This window comes from Aulostomus chinensis, chromosome 19, assembly GCF_037954235.1.
Source record: "Aulostomus chinensis isolate RoL2024-O1b breed Wild chromosome 19, RoL_Achi_v1.0, whole genome shotgun sequence".
Classification (NCBI taxonomy): Eukaryota; Metazoa; Chordata; class Actinopteri; order Syngnathiformes; family Aulostomidae; genus Aulostomus; species Aulostomus chinensis.
In genome coordinates this window covers 14,566,268-14,592,124 of record NC_141338.1, presented here as the reverse complement: position 1 = coordinate 14,592,124, position 25,857 = coordinate 14,566,268, and the positions used below count along the sequence as shown (strand labels likewise).

The following is a 25,857-nucleotide window of genomic DNA, read 5'->3' as shown; positions in this document are numbered from 1 at the left end:
CAACTAAAGCCTGTCAGATGAGCCGTGACCATCTTCTGTCCGCCACGTCGTGTCAAGAAAGCTGAAGCATTCATGTCTGAAATGATTTCTATTCAAGTATTGGATGCATACAGAAAAACACTGGATATGAATGTTACCTGCTGGCCTCCATTGGTGTTAAATAAAGACAGAAAACACTTTGATTCAAAGGGTTCATGTGTGTATTTTTCCTTTCAGTAAAAAAAAAAAAAAACCCAAAAAAACCAACAACAATTGGGGTGTTTATTTGCAATCCAAGTTCATTTGGAGTACTTTGTTTTATTAGTATTTTCTAGTAAGATTTTAATATTACTGTCCTTTGAATCAAACACCATGGAGATGGTAAATATACATCCCCCCGCCAAGTTCCGCCTCCAAAGCAACACAAATAAAGTTAATGTCAAAAAAAATCACACGCAAAATATGTCCTTAAAAGTTGTTTGATTTTGTTCTCTTTTTTTTCTGCACAAGCAAATAGGGGCACACCTCAGATGTTAAGCGTTAACAAGACTTGAGTGTAGAAAAGCATGTCGAGATGAGCGGGGTGGGGGTGGGGGGGGTGGGGTCTTTTTTTTTTTGTCATTATTGAGGTAGCTGTGCTCTGCCCAGTGCAGAAAAAACTGGCTTATTTCAAATCATTAACAGTTAAAACAAAACAAAAACCAAAACCATCCACGGAGTTAATTTATACTCTGACACGGGGGGCATAAACAATTAAATTAGAAATGAGAAAACACATACACTTCATGCTTGGTCACAGGACATGCAGATTTAGCTGAATTATCATTATTTGTTTTGTTGTCCAATTTTCTTTAATGTTTAATCACCCCCCCCTCCCCCAATCTTCTTCTGCCGCACGTTGCTTGTCCTCTGAAAAAAGTTTGGAGTTGATACTGAAGACACAGTGGTAAACATTAGAAAATAAATGGGTATGTCTAAGCCACGCTGGTCAAACCATTTACAAAGCCATAAAAAAAATTGCATAAAATAGTGTTCAATCTCTGTACAGACCAATGGGAGTCTTCAATTACTTTCATGAGGGGGGATGCTCAACAAAACAGTGTTGACTGTAGTGACATGAGACCAATGATTTTCCTTAAGTAATTTAAAAAGAGAAGCTTTTAAGACAATATTCACACAAAAAAAAGAAAAAATGGCAACAGTATAACTTTCTTTCAAACCAAGTCCACATCTATGGGAGTGACGTCTTCTCACACACATTTAAAGCCTCACCCCAACTCAAAATCTTTTCCATGTTAACATTATTTTTTTAATAGTATTTGTTATGCTTCAATCTATTGGTCCTTCTCATACACACACACACACACACACACACACACACGGAAGCCACACACAAGCACACTCACTAACTCTACAAACGTGCACGCACACTAGCTATGCACATGTAGGAAGGCAGAGAGGGAAGAGGGAGCGAAGAACAGGGAAGTGATGGTGGTGGTGGTGGGGGTGGGGGTGGGGGGGATGGGAAAAGTCGAGGTTGTGCTCAAGTCAGTCAGGACCAGAACATGTCGGCCATGTTAGTGTCGGTACTGTAGATCCAGAGGACCAAGGGGAGGGAAATGGCCACGAAGGGCCAGGAGATGCCCTCCATACATGCAGACAGGAAGCAGCCTTTGGAGCTGGCAGGCTTCTCCAGGTCTTTACCAGGCTCCAGGTAGTTCCTGGCTGCAAACTTGAGCAGCTCGTCCAGTAGGATTACTGGGAGCGAGATCTTGAGCACCATCAGCCACTGGGTCAGATTCAGAGGGGTGATCTGGAAGATGATCTGGAAGATAGGGGAGGGGGGGGGGAGAGAGAGAGAGAGAGAGAGAGAGAGAGAGAGAGAGAGAGAGAGAGAGAGAGAGAGAGAGAGAGAGAGACGCACGCAAAACTTAAATCACTGCTAACGCCACGGGGAAGATCGTTGCATCATCTCAATGTACGAGAATAAACTGCATCATGACAACAGTCGCTATAGTAACCTAAAGGACAGTTCTTACTGGAAGAGGCTCCACGTAGAGGATGAGGAAGTGGAGGGACATGGAGAGACAGATGGCTCCCAGCAGCCACACATTCTCCCAAGGAGGCATACGCAGCAGGGACTGGTTCTCTGACACGCTGATGATGCCCCCAAGACAAATGCACACATTTAGTCAAATCCATCCAGAGTAGAAAAAAACTTGCTTCGCACTCATTACACCAAACACAGCATCGATGAATGAAGCCTAACCATGTACAGACCATGTCTGTGAGTCATGTCTCTCGCGTGTGACCCCTCCCACACCAGCTTTGCTGGATACATACTGGTAAAGGGAAATAAATGCCTGTCTCTGTAGACAAGTGACCACAAATTTAACTTGGACTCAAACTTTGTCTCCTAGAACACAACAAAAACCTACCTGGTGTGTGAGAAGGACACAAGCTTTGGGAGTTTACTCTTTACTTCCTGCCTCATGTTCTGTCATCACCAACATTGTGTTTTCTTGGAGCCAAATTCATTATACAGTTATTCTCATTTGCATATTATTCCTTTTCATTCGATACAAGTACACATGTTGATGAGCTGCTGAGCACCACAGAAAATCATTATTTTACCATCACATCAGACCAGGAAATCTAACACAGCAGTGACATCAAACTGACCTGTTGAGGGCGTTGCACATCTCAATGGTGACCAGCACCGACAGGGCCATGGTCATAGGATAGGGAGACTCAAACACCTTACAGTCCAGACCCTGGTAGTCTGGATTCTCAAGACCGCACTGCAGGAAGTGGCTCTAAAAAAAAAATATACAAGGCAATTAACGTGGTCAGAGTGGTTTCAGTTAGGACATGGTATATATTTGAAAACACTTTAGCAGTTGCTAGCCATCAGTCACTGTTAGCTTCAAGCTAAATTTATGCGACTGGCTCTTTCTGCATTTAGGGGCGACAAAGAAGTGATGCAGGAAGGTAAATGTCTTCATTAACCAATCTATTTCTGAGTAGTTGAAACAACACTTTTAGGATGAAGTTTGACTTGAAGTTGCTGGAGTGACTAGACATGCTAGAGGTGGTCTGCCTGTAGTTCCTACCAGCTGGTAAAAGGTAATCCTGGGTCCATCTTCAGCAGCAACAAACCACCAAGCAGCAGCACCAACAGTAGCAGCACCAACATAACCTGCAGAAACAAGCCAGGAACATCACACACGGAAGCGCTAGAGGCACAACAACACATTCAACACCAATCTGGAAACATCTCTTACATCCAATGGCAAGATATCTGAAGAAGAGCCATCCTGAGATGAGGGGCTCGCGAGCATTGCGTGGAGGCTTGTTCATAATGTCCAGGTCTGGTGGGTTGAAGCCCAACGCGGTGGCAGGCAAACCATCGGTGACCAGGTTGACCCAGAGCAGCTGAACGGGGATGAGAGCTTCAGGGAAGCCCAGGGCTGCTGTCAGGAAGATGCTACACACACACACAAACACACACACACGATGAGAGCCAAAGAATATTCAGAGGGAAGGAAGAGCATGTTTGTGTAAATCAGCCAGCCTTACCAGACTACTTCGCCCACATTGGAGGAGATGAGGTATCTAATGAACTGTTTCATGTTGTTATAAATGGCTCGGCCTTCCTCCACCGCAGCCACAATGGTGGCAAAGTTGTCATCAGCCAGTACCATCTCAGAGGCCGTCTTAGCCACAGCTGTGCCTGAGCCCATGGCAATGCCAATTTCAGCCTTCTTTAGAGCAGGAGCATCATTTACTCCATCACCAGTCTAAGAGGTGGGCGAGAAAACAGCCAACACAGGAAATGAGGACTAACACTGACATGAACACTAACAAAAGACCAGAAATGGTTTTCTATAATAAAACGGATCATCCGTGGGGTGGAAACACATTTTCAAGAGAATTATGCTCAAAAGACAGTATTTTAGTAACTTCTTTCAGATGGCCAGATTTCCTGAAAATAACTTCTAGTTAAGTCCTCCAGGCTTCTCCTCTCACCATAGCAGTAATCTCATCGTAGGACTGCAGATATTCTACAATCTTGGATTTATGGGAGGGCTCAACTCGAGCGAAGCAGCGAGCTTTGACCACAGCTTCCCTTTGCGCAGCAGGTGACAGATCATCAAACTCACGGCCAGTATAAGCCATGCTGGACACGTCATCGTCCTCTCCAAAAATACCGATGCGCCTGCAGATAGCTACTGCCGTTCCTGGAGGGAAGCATGATATTTACAAGTTAGGACCTGCGGGAAAGAGAGTACTACACCTTGCAAATTTAGCAGGTCAATGAGTGAGGTGCACCACACTGGCCACGCAATACATCCTCCCTTAAAGCAGATTATAGTGGGGAAGAAATCATAAAGCGTGCCAGAGCAAACGACTCTACATACCCTTATTGTCTCCAGTGATCATAATTACTCTGATGCCTGCCAGACGGCAGAGCCTAATCGAGGCAGCCACCTCTGCTCTGGGAGGGTCCAGCATGCCCACGCAGCCCACAAATGTCAGATCAGTCTGGGTTGTAAAAACAGAATTATTTTCTTGTCGTCAACAATATTTCATTTCATTTCTATTGATCTGAACCACCAGCTGAAAAAAGCAAGAAAAGAAAGCATTTAATTTGTTTGAGCTTCCAGTGGTCACATGACTGACTTCCATCAGTCTCTCACCTCATACTCAATGAAGCGAGCCGAGTCCTCCAGCGCCAGCTCCTCCTTGTTCATGGGGTTGTCTCTGGTGGCCAGAGCAAGACAACGCAGGGTGTCCCTGCCAGTTCCATATTCACGGATCACTGACATTAGTTTGTCTTTGATGCCGGGGGTCAAGGGCACCTTGTTGCTGCCAACACGAATGTGAGTGCACCTGTCAATCACTCCCTCGGGGGCACCCTGAAATCAGAAGTGAAAACTTAGATGCAGACTGGCACGCAGAAGAGCAGAATGCAAAAGAGCTCAAATGAGTAGGGGTGGGGGGAAAAAACAAAGATTCACAGATGCATCACTTTTCTCTGTTGAATAACTGATACATGAATGCAGAAAGCATAACAACCAGTTAATTAAGATAATGTATTATTCTCAAGGGACTGCCACTTTATGTCCTCAGAAAACAAATCCAACAGTCAGTTGTCATCGACGTGTACACAAATGTCATCAAGACCATTGGTAGTCACAACCAATGTTAACATCTCGTTACTAAAATGCCTTTGACAAATAATGCTGAGCAAGCAGAACAATCGAGCCAGGGAAAACTGAATTGACTCGACTGTATTCATGTTATTGACCGAGGGAACACAAGATAGTACAGGATGACTGGATAATGCAAAACTTGGCACATAATGAGACACATCAATAATGAATTATTAATTGATGTCTGGCTCTCAACGGTGACTGAATCAGTCGTCTGAACCCATCAAATACTGTGAAAGTCAACCGACTTGGCAGAGCTCACACAGAATGCGTTGTTTTATGGGAGAGTCGCACGTTTTACTTCAGCGAACCACTCGAGACAATCGCCTTTGTCATTAGCTGCCCACGCCAAGACAAATGTTTTACTTTACCGAGGACAGGCTCCCTCCATGGAAATCATCGTGTGGGTAATTTACAGAGACTTAATCACATCTGCGACAGCAAAACAGCAGCAATAATAATATGTCTCACCTTTACAAACATCTTGCCAACAGAGGAACGGGCTTTGTTAGGGGTGCAGTACACAGACATGGACTTCCTGTCTCTGGAAAATTCCAGAGTGAACTCTTTCTTCATCAGCTGCTTGATCACCTAAATATGACAAACACACACGTGGTTAAAACTGTTTCACAAAGTTAGCCAGAGTGCTGTTTGGGTCGAGGGAGGTTCCATACAGAATTACAAGCGTTGGCTCTCTCAATCTTGGACAGGCCTTTCACGTCGGTATCGAACACATTCATCTTCTCCACCAGGCATGTGAGCGCCGTCTCGGTGGCCTCACCCACCTTCTCATACACACCCTTGGTCTGGACATAAAATCATACAACCGGTCAGTATTCATATGAAAAATTATCACACAGCATTTGCCATCACAGTTTGCCGGAAAGCAAGACTGCCTTCTGACCTCGTTATAGTCCAAAGAGGAATCATTACAGAGAGCACAGATAGAGGCCAGCTCCACCAGGGCGTCGTACTGGGAACATTTGACTTGCTTGCCATCATGGAACCTAAACGATACACAAGGTTAGCCAGAGCCCAGTAGCTGTGTCGAAGGCATTAAAAACAGGGTGAGAACATGTCAGCACCTACATGGTCTGGTCTAGCTTTTAAAGTGTGTTTAGCATTTTTATTTGATACTACTCAAGCTTAAAACACGGAATACTCACACTTCTCCATCTGGGGCGTATGTGGAGCCAGTAACAGTGAATTCCTTCAAGGAGCAGTGATCGCCCTCGGCTCGGTCAATGATAAACATCTAGAAAACATTGCAAAAGATCAACTGTTAGTGCCTCACACTCACAATACACCTATTCAACTACAGTACCCGCTCTGTCATAAATTTAAAGAGGACAATGCTGCACAGGAAGTAGCTGACAGCATCCAGCAGGTGGCAGCAGCACACCAGAATTCCCAGGACAGAAACCTTGGTATCATGAGTCAGATAGTGAGGTACAATATTGAAGTGCTGATCCCAAGCATACAATGAGCCCTCTGGTGGGAGGGTGGGGACGCCCATAAAAGTCATCTTACAGCAAAGCAGACAATATGTGAACACACCCTGGCAAAGTGATTCATTGTCAAGGTGGAGCTAGTTTGACCTTGAGACTGCTAGCAATGTCTGGGTTACTCACAATATACATCAGATTTTACATTTTGTTAAAAAGACTATCGACAGAAAGTAATTTAAACACAAAAGGCGAGCATATTTTCACTTTCCCCATCCAACTGTAAGAGGCTGCTCAATTTTCCAAATCAGCAACATATGGATTTCCATACCACAACTGTTTGGGGTAATACTCATTCAGTATTCATTCATATTACTTCTAAAGAACGTAGAATTTGCAGAGAATTGACAGCAACGTGAGAGAGATGAACGAGACATAAAATGTAAACAATTCAGTGCTGGAATAAAAGCCGTGGCATTCTAGAGTACCAGCGAAGACTGAAAAGAAACCAATGAGAAAACTGCACTCAGGGCAACAAATTCAAGTAGTGCTCTATTTGGAAAGGGGAGGCTGGGATGCTGCAGATGCGTCAGGCGCATGTTTCCCAACCCGACAGACACCATCAAACAGCCAGGAATAGCATCCTAATGGGCTCTAATATGAGGCGCTTCACAATTGTGCAGGATGAGCAAAGAAAAGAGAGAAAGACAGAATCTCTCAACACAAGGTCAGTTATGCAACTCTGGTTCTGCTGCAAGTGACTAACTACTGCATACTGATCAGCGCGCTGTCTGGCCAAGTTGGGGGGGGGGGGGGGGGCAACAGCGGAAGAAGATAAAGGACGGTGGAAAAGAAGGACAGAGAAGGATGGAGGAATTACCACACAGGTCTGAAAAGCTTGATGGGAGGTTGAGGAGGCAACATGCACATCCTACACATATACTTAAAACTAGATAAGAGGGTATTAGTACAACAACTGTTTCTTAAGAGTGGGGAAATACAGTAAAGGTCATTTTACATGGACTTTAATCCAAATACATTTATTTAAACACATTTAACACTGGTGAATATCAAATGTGTCTTAGTTAAGTCATTATTATGATTTATTTAAGTGCTGGAAATGAGACCAAAGCATTTTTGTTTTGGTTTATTATTGTCACCAAGGCAACCAAGCCACAGCGTTTCTCTGACCCGGTCCAAGTGGGTGGAGGGGTATGTGGAGTGGGGTGGAGGGTGGGGAGGACTGCCCAATTTTCTGTCACTTATCCAGACAGCAACCATAGTGTTGTCACATTAGGAAACATCACTGTAGGTTCTATCAGAAAAACCTGAATGTCTTCCTTTGCACAAACCCTAATTAATATCAACAGGATGGTTGAAAAGATTGGAACAGCTCTAGGAACAATTAGATAGCCATATATTACATGATCGACACGAAAAATGGATTTGATAAAAACTGAAGATTATAATCCTCATAAAGGGAGGCTATGTTACTGAGCAATTTCAGTATCTAAAAAACTTTCAGGGGAGAATGCAACACTCACTTGTGAGTGTTACTTCATCTCAGCCCGTGTATACCTGAACCCTCATTATCCCTTATTAGCCATTGCACGTCAGCAGTGCTCCATTAATCTCTAATGTCAGCAAAAGGCTGTCAGGCTAACTTTATTGCTCCGTGAAAAGTTTACACTTGAAAAGTTCTCAGATGTAAGGAAAGTAGCCAAGCCTCACTCGATCCATGTATGGTGATGGTTTTTCACATCCTATTTATTTTTGTTCTTTTCTTCCATTTGTCTTCTTTGAAATGATTAGCTGCCCTGCACTCAAGTCCATGTCACGATCAACTGTATTCCTGCCTCAGGAAACAGTAGACCACCAAACAGCCTCGATGACACCGTGTAGATTCACATTATATGTTTTATGTAACATAGCTTCTCTTATCTTACTGTAAAGGCACAAAATGAATACTAATGCCACTGTGATTCCATATTTGGCATCTACATTCCATGGACTCATCAAAGAGGGACATTGAGCACGTCATCAACTGCTCATTCATTATTCTTCGCTGGCAGGCATCTCACTGCTATTCTTTAGGAATGGAGTGATTTCAAGTTGCACACTGTCTTCATGCTGTTTTTACTTTGTTTGTCAACCTGACCTGAGCTGCAGTGACATGCATCCAACTAAAATAACTCCAGTTAGAATGGAAGTGTGGTCTTCATCACGAGTGATACGTTTTATAGAATAAATGATCATCTTGAAATCAAGTATTGTTAGAATAATTTGAACATAGTTCAAAATTAGAATAAGATTAATATAATGGAATCATTCGAATAACAAACTTAAAACATTCTTAAGTACACGATAAACATTGTGTTTTCTCCACAAGCTGCCCAGTGACATTAACAGTTACTATGAAACAAAAGTAAGAGATTAGAAAAACAATTGGAGGAAGAGATCTCCCCAACAATCTTCCAATAAAACATCAGATAGATTTTAACAATTTAACACAGGAAACAAGTTTTTTTTTAATCTTAACATGCCAAGTTTCAGTCTTATTACGTGGAAATGTCGATATTATTTCCATTCATCAGCGGTGATAAACTGCTTAATGTCAAATTCTATTTCTGAGCAGTGTCATTCATGCAAAGCCAGCAGGCCATGTTGGACCCCGGGGAACCCTCTTTCTACAGATATGAAATATCTTTTAAGTGCTGGTGTGTTGATATTAGAGGTGTGAATAAATATATGAAATCTACGACTTTTTACTTACCCTGCATACAGACATCTGATTGGTGGTCAGCGTGCCGGTCTTGTCAGAGCAGATGACCGATGTGCAGCCGAGGGTCTCCACCGAAGGTAAACTGCGGACAATGGCATTCTTCTTGGCCATGCGGCGTGTTCCTAACGCCAGGCAAGTAGTGATGACAGCGGGCAGACCTGGAGAGAAACACAACCACAGACTTAAAGCCAAGCTAATGAGGGGTTACACAGAATAATGGAGACAAACATTAGCAAACCACAGTTTTCCTTTCATATTATTTTACTCACATGACTGATATATTATCCTTGAATACTGAAATACAGAAGTATCAGTATTTCCTCTGTGGTCTGAATGATGAGGAGCAGCAGACCCCTTCAGAGACTCAAGGGGGTCAAGGTCTCCAGCTTACCTTCAGGAATGGCAGCCACCGCCAGAGCCACAGCGATCTTGAAGTAGTAGACAGCCCCCCGAATCCAGGAGCCTCCATGAACCGGGTCGTTGAAATGTCCGATATTGATGATCCACACAGCGATGCAGATCAGTGAAATAACCTTGAGGGGAACAATTGTGTGAATTTATACCTCATATCTTACGAAGACTAACTAACATAACATAACATAACTAACAAAGACAAATTTCACAGAAAAAAACCTAACAAGTTACTTTAGATAGCTGCTGTCCGAATTCATCCAGCTTCTGCTGCAGCGGTGTGCGCTCCTGCTCCGTTGAGGCCATCTCATCCCTGATTTTGCCGATCTCTGTGTTGCCTCCGGTGGCCACGACCACACCAACAGCTTTACCAGCTGCTATGTTAGTGCCCTGGAGAGGACAAGCAAAAAACACAAATTAATTATGTAGTAATTGGCTTCAGGGTGTTAGATGTGTCTGATCATCTTGACAGCACATCAATTTGGTTTCATGTGCCGTTATTGTATGCATTCTTCCACATGTGACACAGACATAGAATTTGATGTTTTCCTACAGCACTTTAAAATATAAAAATGGTTAACGAGGGACAGCTGGAGGAAAACAAAAGGACAAGAAATTTCTGCCATTACAGGCACAGCCAGTCACACTAAGGATGACTATTTTTTCGAAGTGTAAACCACAGGCAGTTTAAACTGGTCTTCTGAATGACTCACAGAGAAGAGCATGTTCTTCTTGTCCTGGTTGACAGCGCGTGGGTCAGGCACTGGGTCAGTGTGTTTGATCACAGACACAGACTCTCCTGCAGAAGACAAAACAATCAAAAAGAAAAAGAAAAAAATCAGAAGGAGCGATGCAATGAGAGCTTTCACACAGCGGAGCGAAGTGGTGATGCTTGGTTGACACTTTCGGCTGCTATGTGTGGAAAAGGCTCTGCAGCTGACTGAGCAGGCCTGACAATTACCAAACGCTGCACCGCCACTACATTTCAAGCCCCATATCTGATGATGCGCTTGCACTGTGTGTGTGTGTGTGTGTGTGTGTGTGTTTAATCAACTGTGCAAGGTCTGCACAGTTCTGATAGACTAAGGCAGGGAGCATTTGACAGGCAGTCTGGCCATGAATGGGGAAGACACGAGAGGAGAAAAATAGCTGAAACCCTAAAAATATCTCTCAGCATTTGCTACCAACTAAGGCAGTTGAGCAAGTCAAGAGATTTAAGGACTTGATTCACATAAACCTCTTCTCTCGTGCATTAAGCATCCCTCAATAGTCTCCCCTCCTGATATTTTCCATCTGTCTTGCTGTCCAATCATCCACCTGCAGATTCATCCATTTGCCTGTTCCCTTTCATCATTTCCACTTCTTTCTGGTTTTATTGGCCGAGCAGCCGTGACCACAGGGTATGATCAGGCTTCTCAGGGAGGTGGAGATTGTTTACAACTGCAGAAAAATGAGTCTACATGCAGCGGCTATACAGTGAAGTGCTTAATTCAGGTAAAAAAAAAAAAAAAAAAAAGTACATTGCTAAAGAGAGAAAACAGACGAGCTTTCACTAACAGAAGCTCTCCCAGACAAACAGCTCACGAGGAGTCAGAAATGCTGTTACCTGTAAGAATTGATTGGTCTACCCTCAGCGTGGTTGACTTGATGGAGGTCAGTCTGATGTCTGCAGGCACTTTATCGCCCACTGTGGGTGGAAACAACAAACAAAAGGAGACACGTAAGAACCATTTCAGAATTTAAAAGCATCTGAATGACACTGCCTACAGTAGAACACTGCATGCAATTGGATTACTTTAAAAGTATATAACACAACTGATAAATGAAGAAGATGAACTGAAGAGTACTTATAGAAAAAGGTTGGCACATACACACTTAGGTATTGGTTAAAAAATACAGCTTCCATGCTCCTTGGGAGAAGTAGACTAAATCAATTATGTACTTGAGAGCACATCATACTTTCAACTATTAATAATGCTTAATTCACAGGACATAAATAGATTGCCTTCTCATTCTTTCCAATAACAAGGCTTTAGCGATCCCTGTAAATCAAATGTAAATAAACATTGAATTCCAAAGTGTTTCCTCTGCAGAAAGTGGTTCGGTAACATTAAAGCAATGACATTTATTAGCTTTGACTCCTCCGCATTTATGGGCAGTTTGGGTCTGATGGGAAGATCTAATGTGCTGATAAAGAACCATTCAGCTCAGTAGTTTGTTTGGTGGACAGAAAAAAAGCCATTGCTTTCACGTGTTACAGCAGATCTAAAAGGGATAACGTGAGTTAACAATTAAATAATTACAATGGGGTGGGATTGGAAATACAAACATGCAATACATCATGTCTTGAAGAGAAGGTCAAACCATGATACAAATACAGGACCTTTAAGATCCCACTAATGCAAAATCTGTACTTTACAGTGCTGTTATGGTCACACAAACCCTGTCGCAGCCAGAACAGAATGATCTTTTAATTAAAGCATTATGGAAACTGCCACTATTTTGTACTAATGTGAAAAAATTTGTGACCCCAGAGCCTTGAGGGAAGCTCTTGCGGACAGTGGAAAGTGGTGACAGATGTAACCAACCCTTGGGCCTCTGAAGTGCCCTTCATAGTAGAGGGGAAGAGAAAAGGGAAGGAGGAGGAGGGCAGAAATGGGAAGGGGGATTAGAAGAGTCTTGCAAAACACACATCCAAAAATGGGAAAACTATTTTGATCAGTTGCAAACATGTGCTGCTGGATTTGAGAAAGAGGGGATGATTACAAAAAAAAACAACTTTTGGTTTTAAGCAAGGAAACCCGCTCTACGTCATCTGGATTGAAATAGAAACAGAGTGACGCACTCTTGTTCCGGTTCATTTATTCCCACCGTCCTCATGACTTTGTGTCATTTAAGCCATTACTCCCGAGGCTGCAGTGAAGCAATTCCAATGAATAAATAAAAAGCCAATAACACTATACCTTTATTTGAGTGTTACTGTAACATGTGGTAATAGGGAGTTCATGCAGAGTGATAATGCTCCCAGACTGTACCGGCTGCACTACCAAATTTGGTCCTCTGCTTGACTAGAGGCTGTCAAACCACTTCATCATCACCTGCCCGCCTTCAAACTAGATCTCCCTTAACAGACGAGGGACTGGGAAAAGATGACCAAAGATGAGGAAGGACAAAAAGTTCACTTCATGCTTGATTATTTAGCTACATTTACTTGGAACTCCCATATAAACAGAAAGAACTCTCCCTCATCTTGGATTGGTAAATACAGGACTAAAACAGAGAAGCTGATGGCCCGAGTGGTACAGTTTCACTGCACTAACTAGACGCACCAAAGAGTGCATAAGTCAATGTAGTGCCCCCTAAAATGACCTGTGTGTCAATCTGTGACACAGACAAGAGCACTCATAAACTATGGCTGGTTCATTGTCCAGTGCAGGATATGGAAATGAATCTGGATTGGTATGTGGATAGGCATCATTCCAAAGTCTGATCTGAGAACAACATCTGGATCAGCATCCAAAAACACAGCAGGCAGAGACTCTACAATGGTTAGCCTTCCAACTACAGAGACACTACCTACGTAGATGCGCTACATCTAAAAGTTGTACTTACAAAGGTAAATGTTAACATTTTTGGAGAACTTCGCTTGTGCAATGCAAAATAATGGTGGACAAATATGACACATATACAGTCATATCGCACAATACTGATACTAAGTAAATATTGGTTGATAATGAGAACTTGAGTATAAGACGCAACTATGAAAGTCTCTGACATGGCAGAACATGCTCTTTTAGCTGAACTTATTCTGGGAAACTGTGGACAGCCAAAAGGATGGGGGCCACTTCCCTCCCATGTGTACAAAGGGCTTTATCTGCCTTATCTGCTCCCAGAGTGAGGGACAAATGTCAGGCTATGTACACTTGAGTGAAACACTCCATTGGCTTGTAAAGTCATTTTGAGTTTCTCAAATCAGTTTTACATCATTTCCCAGATCAGCCTCCTTTTCTCCTTCTATCTCGACAATAATCCAAAACCCTACTCTGCAACTGAGTATCGGGAAAAATGAACTGCAGAAAATTGTTGCTCTAATATAGTATTTCAGACTGCGGTCAACTCACGATCACAACATAGACTAACACACTGTTACTCAGATAACAGTTATACAGCACCCAACTATGCATCATGGGGGGTCCAGTGAAACTTTTAGCGGTCCTACGAGGGTTATGTATATATAGTTGCTGTTTATTTTCTCGCCCTGTGAGTGACGCTTCCTTGTGTGCTAGCACGTAGGCTTACAGCTTACAGGGACCCTTCATGCGTTCCTCCAGCCCTCAAGGGGCTCTTCCACTCTCATGAATGGAAATATCACAAGACCAAACCTTAAAATACACCAACACACAACAGTGTGCATTCCATATACTTCAAATGTTCTTCAAACGGAGCAGTACCTTAAACAAATGAGCTGAGCGAAAAATAAAAAAGTGTGGAGAATGAAAGCGTGGAACAGACGGGCAGCAGGTGACGTGCACAGACAAATAACACTGCAGATGACAATAGGCAGACTGTCCTACACTCTTCACTCAAGAGAGCAAAAGAGGAAGGAGTGGCCATATGGAGCCCAAATTATTTATCTTGTTGTATCTGTACCATTTCAAAATGTTACATCCCGTCTTGCTGCCTCCTCCTCTGGAGCAGAACTTTAATGGTGGCCCCTGAATGACACTGCCCTCAGACAGTAACGGTCTTCGTGATTGCACTCTCCAATACTTCACTTGCTTATGTAGAAAGTACAACATGAAAATAGGTATGCAGTATAATGCAGTATAATATATACGTGGAGTAAATACTTCCATCATCCCATTAAAACAAATAATAGGCACAACTGCTAACACAGTGGATAAATAAGACTACAGAGGTTGTCACGGATATTAAATGTACCTCACTGAAGATAGAAGAGCACTAAGCTAGTCTTATTGATGCTCAAGTTGTGCATCTGCGGTGTGGCTCATTCATAGAGCACGGTAATTTTTGTACTTCACTAACCATAAAGTGGTGTTAATTTGTTGAGATTATCTTACCCAACAACTTGTGCAAGTCTCCTCATTTTTTTTTTATTGGCCACAGAGCTTATATTCTGCATAAATCAAAAACCCAACATAAAACCCTCACTGGCATTTGGGTCAAAGGGAGCCATGCCAACTTCCAGGTTAGCCTACAAAAATACCTCACCCATGTAGCACTATTGCAGGGCTGGTAAAGAACCATGCACTAGCTTTATCTAGGCAACTTGTACATCTACATAACATACATACCAGTGTGTAAATAAGCAGAAACAAAGAAGAAAAGGGGAAATGCTTTTTTATTATTAAAACCTGGGATTTTATGAGGGTCAAGGCGACTAAAGTATCTCATGGGTGATGGAGAATAACAAGGTAGCACAGAGATAAGACGACAGACGCCAAGGAACAAACAATCGTCACAGTCACCTCTGTAGAATGTTGCAAGTAAATACAACAAGAGGACTCACCGAGGATTCTAATGAAAACTTGCAATGCTCAAGAGACCAAACGATGCATGAATGATGACAGTGACTCATTAGAATGTGGGTGACATAAGCCAGAAACTGAAAAGTATAACCGAGGATAAACAAAAATGCTAGCACTTGAAGGATTATGTTTGGTCTGACAGGACTCTTCAGTCTGGCATTGCACTGTATAGTAGACCTTCACACAGCAATCCACTGCCTGGTTTGCTGGCTACATGGTCACATTTATTTATTTTCATATATATATACGTGTGTGTGTGTGTGTGTGTGTGTGTGTGTGTATATCCAGAAGGTTTGGGATGAGATGGACCGCAGAGTGAAGGCAAAAGGACCAACAAGAGCTCAGCATGGGAACTCTTTCAAGACTGTTGGAGAACCATTTCAGGTGACGACCTCATGAAGCTCATGCAGAGAAAGCCAAGGGTGAGCAAAGCAGTAATCAAAGCAAAGGGGATGCTATGTTGAAGAATCTAAAGTATAAAACAGGTGTTGAGTTGTTTCACACTTTTGTTTACTACATAATTCCATATGTGTTCATTCATAGTTTTGATGCATTCAGTGAGAATCTACAATGTAAATAGGCATGAAAATAAAGAAAAACTATTAATGAGAAGGTGAGTCCAAACTTTTGACTGGTAGTGTATGTAAACACACACCTCTATTTATCCATCCAAACACATATACACACACATACACACTGAAATCCAGGCAGCTGAAACAGCCACATACTTAATTATTATATTCAACATGTAATCTGTACATCATCCAAAAAAGCATTCAGGAGACTTGGGTAATGTTGGTCATTCTTATCTAACGTGCTCCAATTACAGCATGGGATCTAGCAGGTATAGAAAACACACTGACTCAAGTTGCATTAGTCCATGACTTATTTCCATATATTTCCATTTTGTCCCTGTTCTTCACATTTGTTTGTACTTAAACTGAAAGTACTTACATAATGTGGAATATTGGGTAGGATTAATAGAACTGGAAATTACAAAACAAAGTGACGTAGACAGCAACAAAATCTGATCACAGGTGGTAAGCCGGACAAATTTGGAGATTAGTGAGAGACAGGTGTTAACGGCAATGTGTCTCTCTGTCCCTCTTGCCATTTGATCACCAAAACAAAAAACCAAAACCAAAACAGACTTTAAATCAAGTGCAAATGATGTTTCACTGCAGCAACCTACAGTTTTGTAGCATCTACTGATTAAAAGAGGAAAATGTTTTCAACACCGCTTCATTTACGTTTGCACAGCTTTCTGTGTTCGTTTCACCGAGGGCGGGGTTACACTTGTTTGCAGCAGCCTACAGGAAGGGTTGCATTGGACGCAGTAAGCAAGGTCAAGTCAAAGACAAAGTTTTACTTTCAGTCAACAACTGGACATTCCATACTAATTGTGCAAAAGAAGCTTATGGTAACAAGAACAGGTACAACAGAAGTAATTGATGAAACCTGCTGTTCACATTTGAACAGCTTCACCTGTAGCAAATAGCTATAATTATGAAATTACAAAGTGAGAATTTCAGACAATATAAAAGAAAATCACAGCACTGTAGTTTTGGTGAAATATGAAATTGCTCTCTCTGTGCTGCAATAAAAAGCTTCTTTCTCCACAAGTGGTGGCAAAATCAAGGAATTATGGAGGTGCTGATCTTGGTTCTGTGTCACTGATGCTAGATGAATATTATGAGAATTAAGATCAATTCTAGCTAACTCATGTTCAATCATTTAAATAAAATACTTTATTACCTTATAGCACCGACAGATAAAACCCAGCCTGAACGAACACACACACACACACACACACACACAAAAAAAACCTTTTAGCTTCTGACAACATTATACACAAACACTAAAGAAATCTTTTTCCGTGCCACTGCTCCTCTGATCTTTACTTTGGAAAAAGAAATTAAGCCCTTTAAGGGAAGCTATTTAAACAAATGGAACAAATAAAAGAATGACCAGAAGTATAAAACAAGAAGATGCAAAAAAAAAACTGATCAGTAGGAAAACACTGAACAACCAAGGAGAAAGAAGAGTGAGCCAAAAGGCAACATGTGGCCATGTCCAACTTGAGGTTAGCCAAGAAAAGATGATGTTCTATTGCATAATGGTGTGTGTGTGTGAGTGAGAGAGACAGAAATTGTATAAAAAGTACATCCTACCACAATGTTATCCATTCATCTCTTACGGTCTCCACGGTAACACATATCCCACTGAACAGATTACATTTTGCAAGAGCTTGCATCTGATTTAAAAAGACACACCAGCTGTACACAGACATGCTGCGTGTCAGTAAGCGATCAGATGAAATACCTTGGAAATTGTGCTATATTAAAGCCAGCTAAGCTTACCCAAGGAGACAACAAAATCTATGGATGCTTACTCAATGATAGCGCTTTGGACAACATTTTTCTTTATGCAACATATTCTCGTACTAAACTTGTTAATATTTGCACACAAAAAAAAGTTCAAAGGTTCCAAAGAATGGTGAATTCAACTGTCTGAACAGATGTGACAAACAATTCTCTTGTCATTATAAATGACGAGCAAGCCAGAACATTGCAGGTGCTCTCTTAGGGCACGCCGTTAAGTTTTCATCTTACCTGCCACCTCCACAATGTCCCCAGGCACTATGTCCCTGGCTTTGATTCTCTGGACACTCTTCCTATCCTGGCGGTACACCTTCCCCATCTCTGGCTCATACTCCTTGAGGGCTTCAATAGCATTTTCTGCATTTCGTTCCTGAATGGTGGATAAATGATGGGTAAACAGCGAGCATTACACATGGAGATAATGAAAGGAAAGATGCAATAATGTATCTCTGACATAATATTATTAGACTTGTGGTACATTTATTCAAAAGAGACACAGGCGTACTTTAGCCTAATTATTACATAAGGTTCAAAGTTTAGGTTTGTGATGAATACACAATGATCCAGCAAATTCAGGTGCAGAATTACCTAATTGACACTGAACATGGTAGAAATTGAGAATGTCGTAGAATCTTTGTCTTTGTGTAAACAAACAAAAGACACAGGGATAGAACCTGCATACGTTTAGCATCATGAGATAGAACAACCACACCGTGCCTCCCGCAGTGTCTCTGAAATTCTCCCTTCTCTCCTCAGCTACACAGTTGCTTCCTAATCATTCTTCTCTCACGCCTTTGTATCAGCGCTGACTTTATCGTGTTTGACTGATAGCTCTTAGATTGGACAGTTTAACGGCAGCTCCCAGCTTGGCAGGCAGGCAGGCAAGCAACACTCAGTAAGACATGGCAAAACGAGACACACAACCCCGGACATTATGGTCTTTTGTATGGGATAGTGAAGGAAGGCGTGCAGCTGTTAAAACAGCGGCCACTAAACAGGACAATTTACATATCTAAAGTGTAAAAGAAAACATATGTTGCTTTGTGTTCAACACATAACATTATTTGTTTCTACAATTAACTGTGGTAGACGGTAGTAATGCACGAGTATCAATAGCTAATTCACTCCCTAAACAATAGCCTGATTAACCGCATTAAGTGATCAATCAGTCGGGGGTACAACAGCAACACAAGCTTCATCACTGAAATGAGGAGTTTGCTTCTCAAATCCAACTTTCTTCCATTCATGCAGTTGTCGAGCAAAACACATCCACCAATCGCTTAACTCTCCATTTACACAAGACTGTGGAGGCCTTTCAAAGAGAATTTAATTAACAAGATAATCCAGCTGAGCCCACAGCAAACTATCAAGTAAACTGCTCTTCTTGGGCCCTGTTCAGACCTGGCGGATACCATTGTAACTGAATGTCTTGAAGTAGAGGTGTGTGATATTGCTTCTACAAAATTTGGTAAAACTAAATAAACTTGGGTGAGTTAAATGGCCTGGAAAGCACAAAGTAGTACAACCAATCTGTACTGTTTTGATGTGTTTCTTCTCCACTAGTGAAGTACAGCAAGACATCTGGTCTTTGTAAATGTCAATGATGCAGGTGTTAATCTGCTTTACGAGACAAAAGTGACACCCAAATACAAGCGGCCTCTGAAGACAGGTAGTTCTTACACATTCACGGTTAGAGCAGCCTGACTGTGATTGGGTCAGAAGACACGTTAAGTCTGTGTCGGAACAGGACCTTCGAGTGATCCTTGAACCCTGGCCTCAGGGGAGAGATGATCTCAGTTGCAGATGTTATCAACAAACTATCATTCTGTCATTTTAGCGTTGCTCTTACATGAACTCAACAGGACACCAATACACCACAGCAACAAATAACATCAGATATCATGTACAGATGGAACTGATAAGGTCGCTTAAAAATGGTTTGATTCATTTGCTTGTCACAACTATCTTTAAAGCCAATAACCTCCATATTCATTGATGCAAAAACATAATTTAATGAAGCTATCTTGCTGTAAATCAAAACACCTATCTCATTGTTTCCATTATTCTTTCTCTACACTGTTGGAATGTTCCTCTTAATAGTATTACAATCAAAACTGCCAAGGACTGTTAGACCACATAGAAGGACAAAAGAATTTATCCACCTCTCCACTATGATCGACTCTACAGCAACGTGCTGTTTTGGGGTACATTCTGAATTTGAGTAGAGGAAGAGGGTGTCAATGAAAAGGGGTAATTGTTTTTTCTGTGTGTTCGAATGAGTGCCTTCATCCAGGACGGGTGCTGCCTTTGCTTCCTGCCTATAATTAAGGTGTACGATGCCAAATCAATACTGCCTCTCAAAGAAACTGACCCAATAAATCCTGAGGGAAGCCAGGACTTGTCACACACATAAACATAGAGGCATAAAAATATCTCATCACAAGCACTATTCTAAAAAGCTGCGTTTGTAATCTCCCTTAAAGACTAGATGTTGAACTGCTTAGTAAATTAAAAGATGAGAAGTCATGGATTGCATTAGCGGTCTCTTTCTGCAGGACTTTAATTGCCAATAGTAGTGTAACGTTTATCAAAATGAAGAAGAAGAAAAAAAGCCTCCTAGAACAAACTGCATTACTCCCCATCTTTTCAGCGTTTAAGCAAAACCACCTGCCATCATAATTTTTGAGGAGATTAAACAGACATCACGATACCTCTGATAGCAAAGTTATGACCTTAGCAAAGCTCACCTAATCCCCCACTGTTGAAAAGTTCCTTCCTTTTTCCTCTGTTTATAGTAAGTATTCTAAACAGTGCTTGAACTTAAATAGAGGTCAATAAAAGTGTGATGTACCTGGATAAGATACAATAGATACAAAACATGCTTTGGTTTTACTTTTTTCCCCACATACCTGCCAGACTCCTACAATGGCATTTGCTATGAGAATAAGTAGGATAACAAAAGGCTCCACGAAGGCTGTAACAGTTTCTTCTCCCTCCTCAAACCAGGCCAGCACCTACAAACAAGCAGAAACAAAAAAAAAGGACAGAGTTATTCATAAAATACACTTCAAATATCAATACTTGATTGTGAGACATTGTGAGCGGTGCAATCCTGACTTGGCCAACATTGGATGGTCCCACAATGATCAACCTACATATCAAATATATCCTGCGTGGATAACCACACCACGCAGGATATATTTAAACCTCTATGATCCTCAGGAGGGCAAGCAGTGACAGGTCCGACTAATTGTTCCTTTTCCCAGGAACCTGATATTCTAGACACTCAAGAACTGCACTACTACACACGATATGCCACTAAAATCCATCTAGGAATTGGATTCAATATAACTGTATTGATATAAACTCTACTTATTGGTCCGACTGTTTGGTTGCCTTGTCGATTCCTGATCAGTTGTTACGGTTGGACATATGACATCACCGTCCTACTAAGAGCAACTGTCAACTTTCTGTTGGAATTTCTCATCAACATCCCTCCCTCCCTCCATTTGATGATAACCTAGCATCACCCTCCCTTTTACATCCTCCATATGAAGTGACCAACATGTGGTAGAGAGTCAAATTGTCAATTTCAGGGTTTGAGATTAATTGCTCTCCAAGAATAGTTGAATTCAAACCATGACAACTATTTTCCTCAACAATTAAACCCTTTTATCCAAGGAAGAGCACAACGTAACTGTTAAGTGCAGTTCTGTGCGACGACACTAAATGAGGACCCGGCTTTTCTGATGGAGCCTTGTGTACCAGTTAGGAACTGGCATTTTCTCTGTGACTCACTAACTAGACCAAGATCATTTTCTTCCTTCATAAAATCAAGTCAGCTTCTGCCAGTATTGTAGAAACTGGGCCAAGTGTGTTAGAAAGTCATTTCAGCGAGGCTGGGAGGACAGGAACCACTTTCTCCTCCCTTAGATTCAGTGCCAGGAGTTAAGTATGTCAAGGCAAAAGCCAACAGCCCTCCATCCTCTACTACAACCTATTTAAACACAGATAATCAAACATCAAATTCAATTCAACATGGCCATCATGCTGTCACTAATGCTGTAACTGCCACTTCCTTAGTTCACTTAATAGAAGTATTGAAAACTAAAGCTGCAGCAATTCATTAATTACTGGACCACTGAACTCACCTGCAACTGCTTTGACAATGGTTTGATCAAAATAATTTGATACCAGCTTCTCAAATGTGAATATTTAGTGGGGTTTTTTTTCTCCAGTTTGCCATCTTTGCTTAAAATTCTTCTGCTACATTTCGAAAAAACTAAATATCTTCAGGTTGTGGACTGTTGGTCTGCTGGAAAAACAAGACATATGAGGATGCAATCTCAGGCTTTGGTAGACAGTGATTGACTTCTTTTTTTTAAACAATTTTTTAGATCAAAAAGCTTAATTGACGGATTAACTGATGATTATCATAACAGTTACCTGCAGCCCTACTAAAAAATACTTGTCAAATTGAAGTGTGGCTGCATGTGCCCGGGTGATTGAGGGTGCATGGTATGCTACTGCCAGTGATTTACAAGCTTAGCAACCATAGCTGGCTGTCATTGCAATGCCTTGGTGACTGATGATATTCTCAGGCCGAGGGCTGACGGCCAATCCTAGAGTAGAAACAGGGCCACAGGATAGTGAACCCAAGACTAGGTCACACATTAAACTCTCCTGGGGCTCGTCACTCACTGGTGTCAAGAACCCAAGCTGAGTTCTAAACATTGCGAGTGTGTAGCTGGCACATTAACACTTGGACAACATCATCATCCCAGAGACATGAGGACTTCTCAGGTGTCTGTTGCCTTGCAATCGTCAAATCCAAAGCACGCTGCTTATTTTAACAACATACCACATGATCTTCAAACATGTTAGCGAGATAAATCTCTGCTCCCTCATTAACACAGCCTTTTTTCTTTTTAAGAGGAGCTATTGACTACTGCTGTGTGAAACAATACAAGCTCAACGAAGCCACAAAGACTTGTGATTAGCTCCCACAGAAAAGGCATTTAAGTCCTGATATACTTGAATTACCTTAAGGCCGATTTATGAAAACACGTTCATCTGAATTATGTCACCAGACAACTTCCAGGCGCTTATCATCCCCACTTCGAACATGCATAGCCATGATGTGCACTGCACCAATCAAACTGAGAAGCACCACATATACTTAACAGGAAATGAAAGGGGCTAAAGATACTGGTAGAGACGAACACAATGTTCAACTGGAAAAATTCCAAGTGTTAAGTTCCCCTTGAATATGTGATCATGGTGGAAATAAGAGGGCTCTTGTATTTATAGTTACTGGTAATTAATCTATCCACTCTTCTTTTCGATCCAGCTCTTTACATTTGTTTTTTAATTTGTGCACAAAGAACAAACCCAAAAAAAACAGACAAACCGATTGATACACTGGAAATACAACTAAATCTCAAAATATTGCAAAAGATGTTGATGGAGATGGAAAGGTTGTTAAATCTTTAAAAGATAAATGTAAATGGACCAAAACTTTGTTATTAAGGCTTGTGATCATCATAGCTGTACATATCTACTATTAATTGTTCAAAATTTGAATTATTCGACTGTCTGCCAATCAGTTTTAATTCAAACCCACTGTCTAATTTCCTTCATTAGTGGGACTTTGAGGTTTGGCTGGCGCTCTTTTGGTTTCATCATCTCGCAGCAACGTCTTCTTCTACAGCAGTAGATGGGAGAATAGGTGCCACCTAGTGCTCATCTCAGTGAAGAAACTCCCTCATAATTCACATCGAAGTAGAGGATGGCAACAGTGTGTGAATTTGAATTTTTTCTGCACAATATCTGGAAATGTGGTTCAAACTTGCAATCTATTTTGAATGGAAACCTTTAAACAATGGCCATTGGGAGATGCGAGAGGAATGCAGCCCCTTGTACATGCATAACTCATTCAAAGGGTTTGACTTAAACAAATCTCAATAATGTAGTCAAAGTAAAGATGGTATCAGTTCATTTGGTTTTACCAACGCGCCAACTCCCTCTTTTCCATATTGGCTCAATGACCCTTGAGCAATTGGCCTGTACAAATAAAACATTCAAATGACACTTACAAAGGATATGCAGGCGGCGAGTAGAAGGATCCTCACGAGCAAATCTTCAAACTGTTCAACCACCAGTTCCCAAAGCGATTTACCTTAAAAATCACGTGACATTGAAAATAAATCACACCAAAAATGTCCCTTTAGTTGAGAAAAATAAGGGATTCCAAACAAATTTCAGTAATTTGTAACCAATTGTTTACTCACCCTCCTCAGCTGGCAGTTCTGGAGATCGTTTCAAACAGAAGGCAGAGAAATGAGATGGACACGAAATTGGGTCAACGTTCGTGAGCAATATACAATAATAGCATGCTGCTGCGGTGGAGGCAAAGTACACACATGGACGATAGTGTGACGTCAGCTAGTAGCGTCACAAAAGTGATGATTTCCAGTATTTCAACATTCAGACACCAGTGACGTCAACAACCTTCCTTTTTGTTCAGTCCGTCGTTACAAACCGGCAGCCATGGGCTCAACAATTACGTTACATGACACAGGGTACACTACTTTTAAAAAGAGCTCCTTACCGTTGGGTCCGTATCGTTCCCGTTGTTTCTTCACCTGCTCCAAACTCAAACCTGTGCTTTCGTTGACGTTAAAAAAGCTGTAAACTTCTTCGACCGTCTTCGTGTGTGCGTTGTCCATGGTGTTCGGCCAATGAGGACACCGCTTGGCTTCGCTGTGCTGGGTCCCAAACTCAACCTGTCACGGTTCTTTCCGGCTTTGGCGTCACCAAGGGCTTTAATATAAAACTACTTAAAAATAGAGAAACCCACGTCGTTGAGTGTAACAACCCTATTACCTAACGCAGAGGACCAAGCGGCGTGCAGGTGCCTGGCAAGACGTATTAGCGGCTCCTGAGCTAACGGATGGCTAATAGGCTAAAGCTAAGCTAACAAGCGGGCTCCTTCGGCTCTGCTTGGTTTCGCCGGCTGTGCTCTGGTGGCTTTCCCGAAAAACTCTAAACGAAAAATTCATATCAACATCACAGTATACAGTTTACGGTTTTAAATTTTCCCTCCTCATGTAAAAAAACGAAATATAGAATAACCAAATAGATGATTTACACATGTGGTTGAGTTGCAGTTCTGCCAGTGTATTATTGCGGAATCATCAGCGTCCTCTTCGGCACCAATCGCGTTAGTCCGCTGCAGCTCTCCTGTGCGTCGAATGCGGTGTTCAGTGTCCGCATGTGGAATCACCTCATTGGTCGGAGACACCGGAAGTCCTACTCGCTCTCACTCTCTCTCTCCACCGGTGCTTACGTATGTGAGTGTATGGTGTCATAACCGCGACGGAATTCTACATTACGTTGATCCTTTTATAAATTGTACACACTTTAGATACATTAAAAAATCTCATCTCCCAAAACAAATTTTGATACGTTTTTTTTAATGAAACTTGAAGTTACTGCAGAGATACTGCAGTCTCCATTTTGAGTACGCTACTGTGCAATGTAATGTAGTGCAAAATGTTGATTTAATACACTTTAAAAATCCACATCCACAAAGATAGTATTCGAATTTCACTTTTATACGTATTCATAAACGTAAAGATTTATAAATTTATTTATAAATGTTACAAAATAGTACATAAAATAATCCCAAATGTGTTATTATTTATTTATTTGTTTATTCCCTGTTGTTATCCCTGTTTGTAAATTCAGTGCCTTATTTTTCATATTACATTTTAGCTTATGAGCTCAGTGACTGGTGACTTGAGTTAATGGGCTGCATTTGACCTAAATTAATTATAAATTATTAGATTTTGCACCTCCTATTCACACAAAAGAACATGTTCTCTTATATCCCTAAAGAAACGCTACCAGCATGACAAAACTATACATATCCATATTATTATCTCCTGGCAGTGTTATAAGAGTTGTCAATGAAGAATCCCAAGACTGTCAGAGGAACAGTGTTAGAGACACAACCCAGCCAGCCTTATCATTTACTCTCAAGCATTTTATCAGAATGTCAGAAAGGGTTTATCTTTCAAAGTAGACCTATAA

General features: G+C 41.5%; 1 protein-coding gene across 1 annotated transcript; it reads right to left on the bottom strand.

Annotated features, from left to right (window-relative positions):
* Window positions 1-281: 281 nt before the first annotated feature.
* Window positions 282-25,054, bottom strand: atp2a2b (ATPase sarcoplasmic/endoplasmic reticulum Ca2+ transporting 2b). The gene is made up of 23 exons (XM_086186454.1): window positions 24,374-25,054; window positions 24,054-24,071; window positions 23,859-23,941; window positions 20,673-20,777; window positions 17,995-18,133; window positions 11,440-11,520; window positions 10,547-10,632; window positions 10,068-10,223; window positions 9,814-9,955; window positions 9,414-9,580; window positions 6,362-6,450; window positions 6,100-6,202; window positions 5,870-6,001; window positions 5,667-5,786; window positions 4,680-4,898; window positions 4,401-4,524; window positions 4,009-4,220; window positions 3,559-3,779; window positions 3,264-3,466; window positions 3,093-3,178; window positions 2,662-2,795; window positions 2,019-2,136; window positions 282-1,804 (listed from the first exon to the last, which is right to left on the bottom strand). The coding sequence occupies exons 1-23, from the start codon at window positions 24,489-24,491 to the stop codon at window positions 1,532-1,534; spliced, it is 3,129 nt and encodes a 1,042-aa protein (XP_086042580.1). The 5' UTR covers window positions 24,492-25,054; the 3' UTR covers window positions 282-1,531.
* Between the last annotated feature and the right edge of the window lie 803 nt (window positions 25,055-25,857).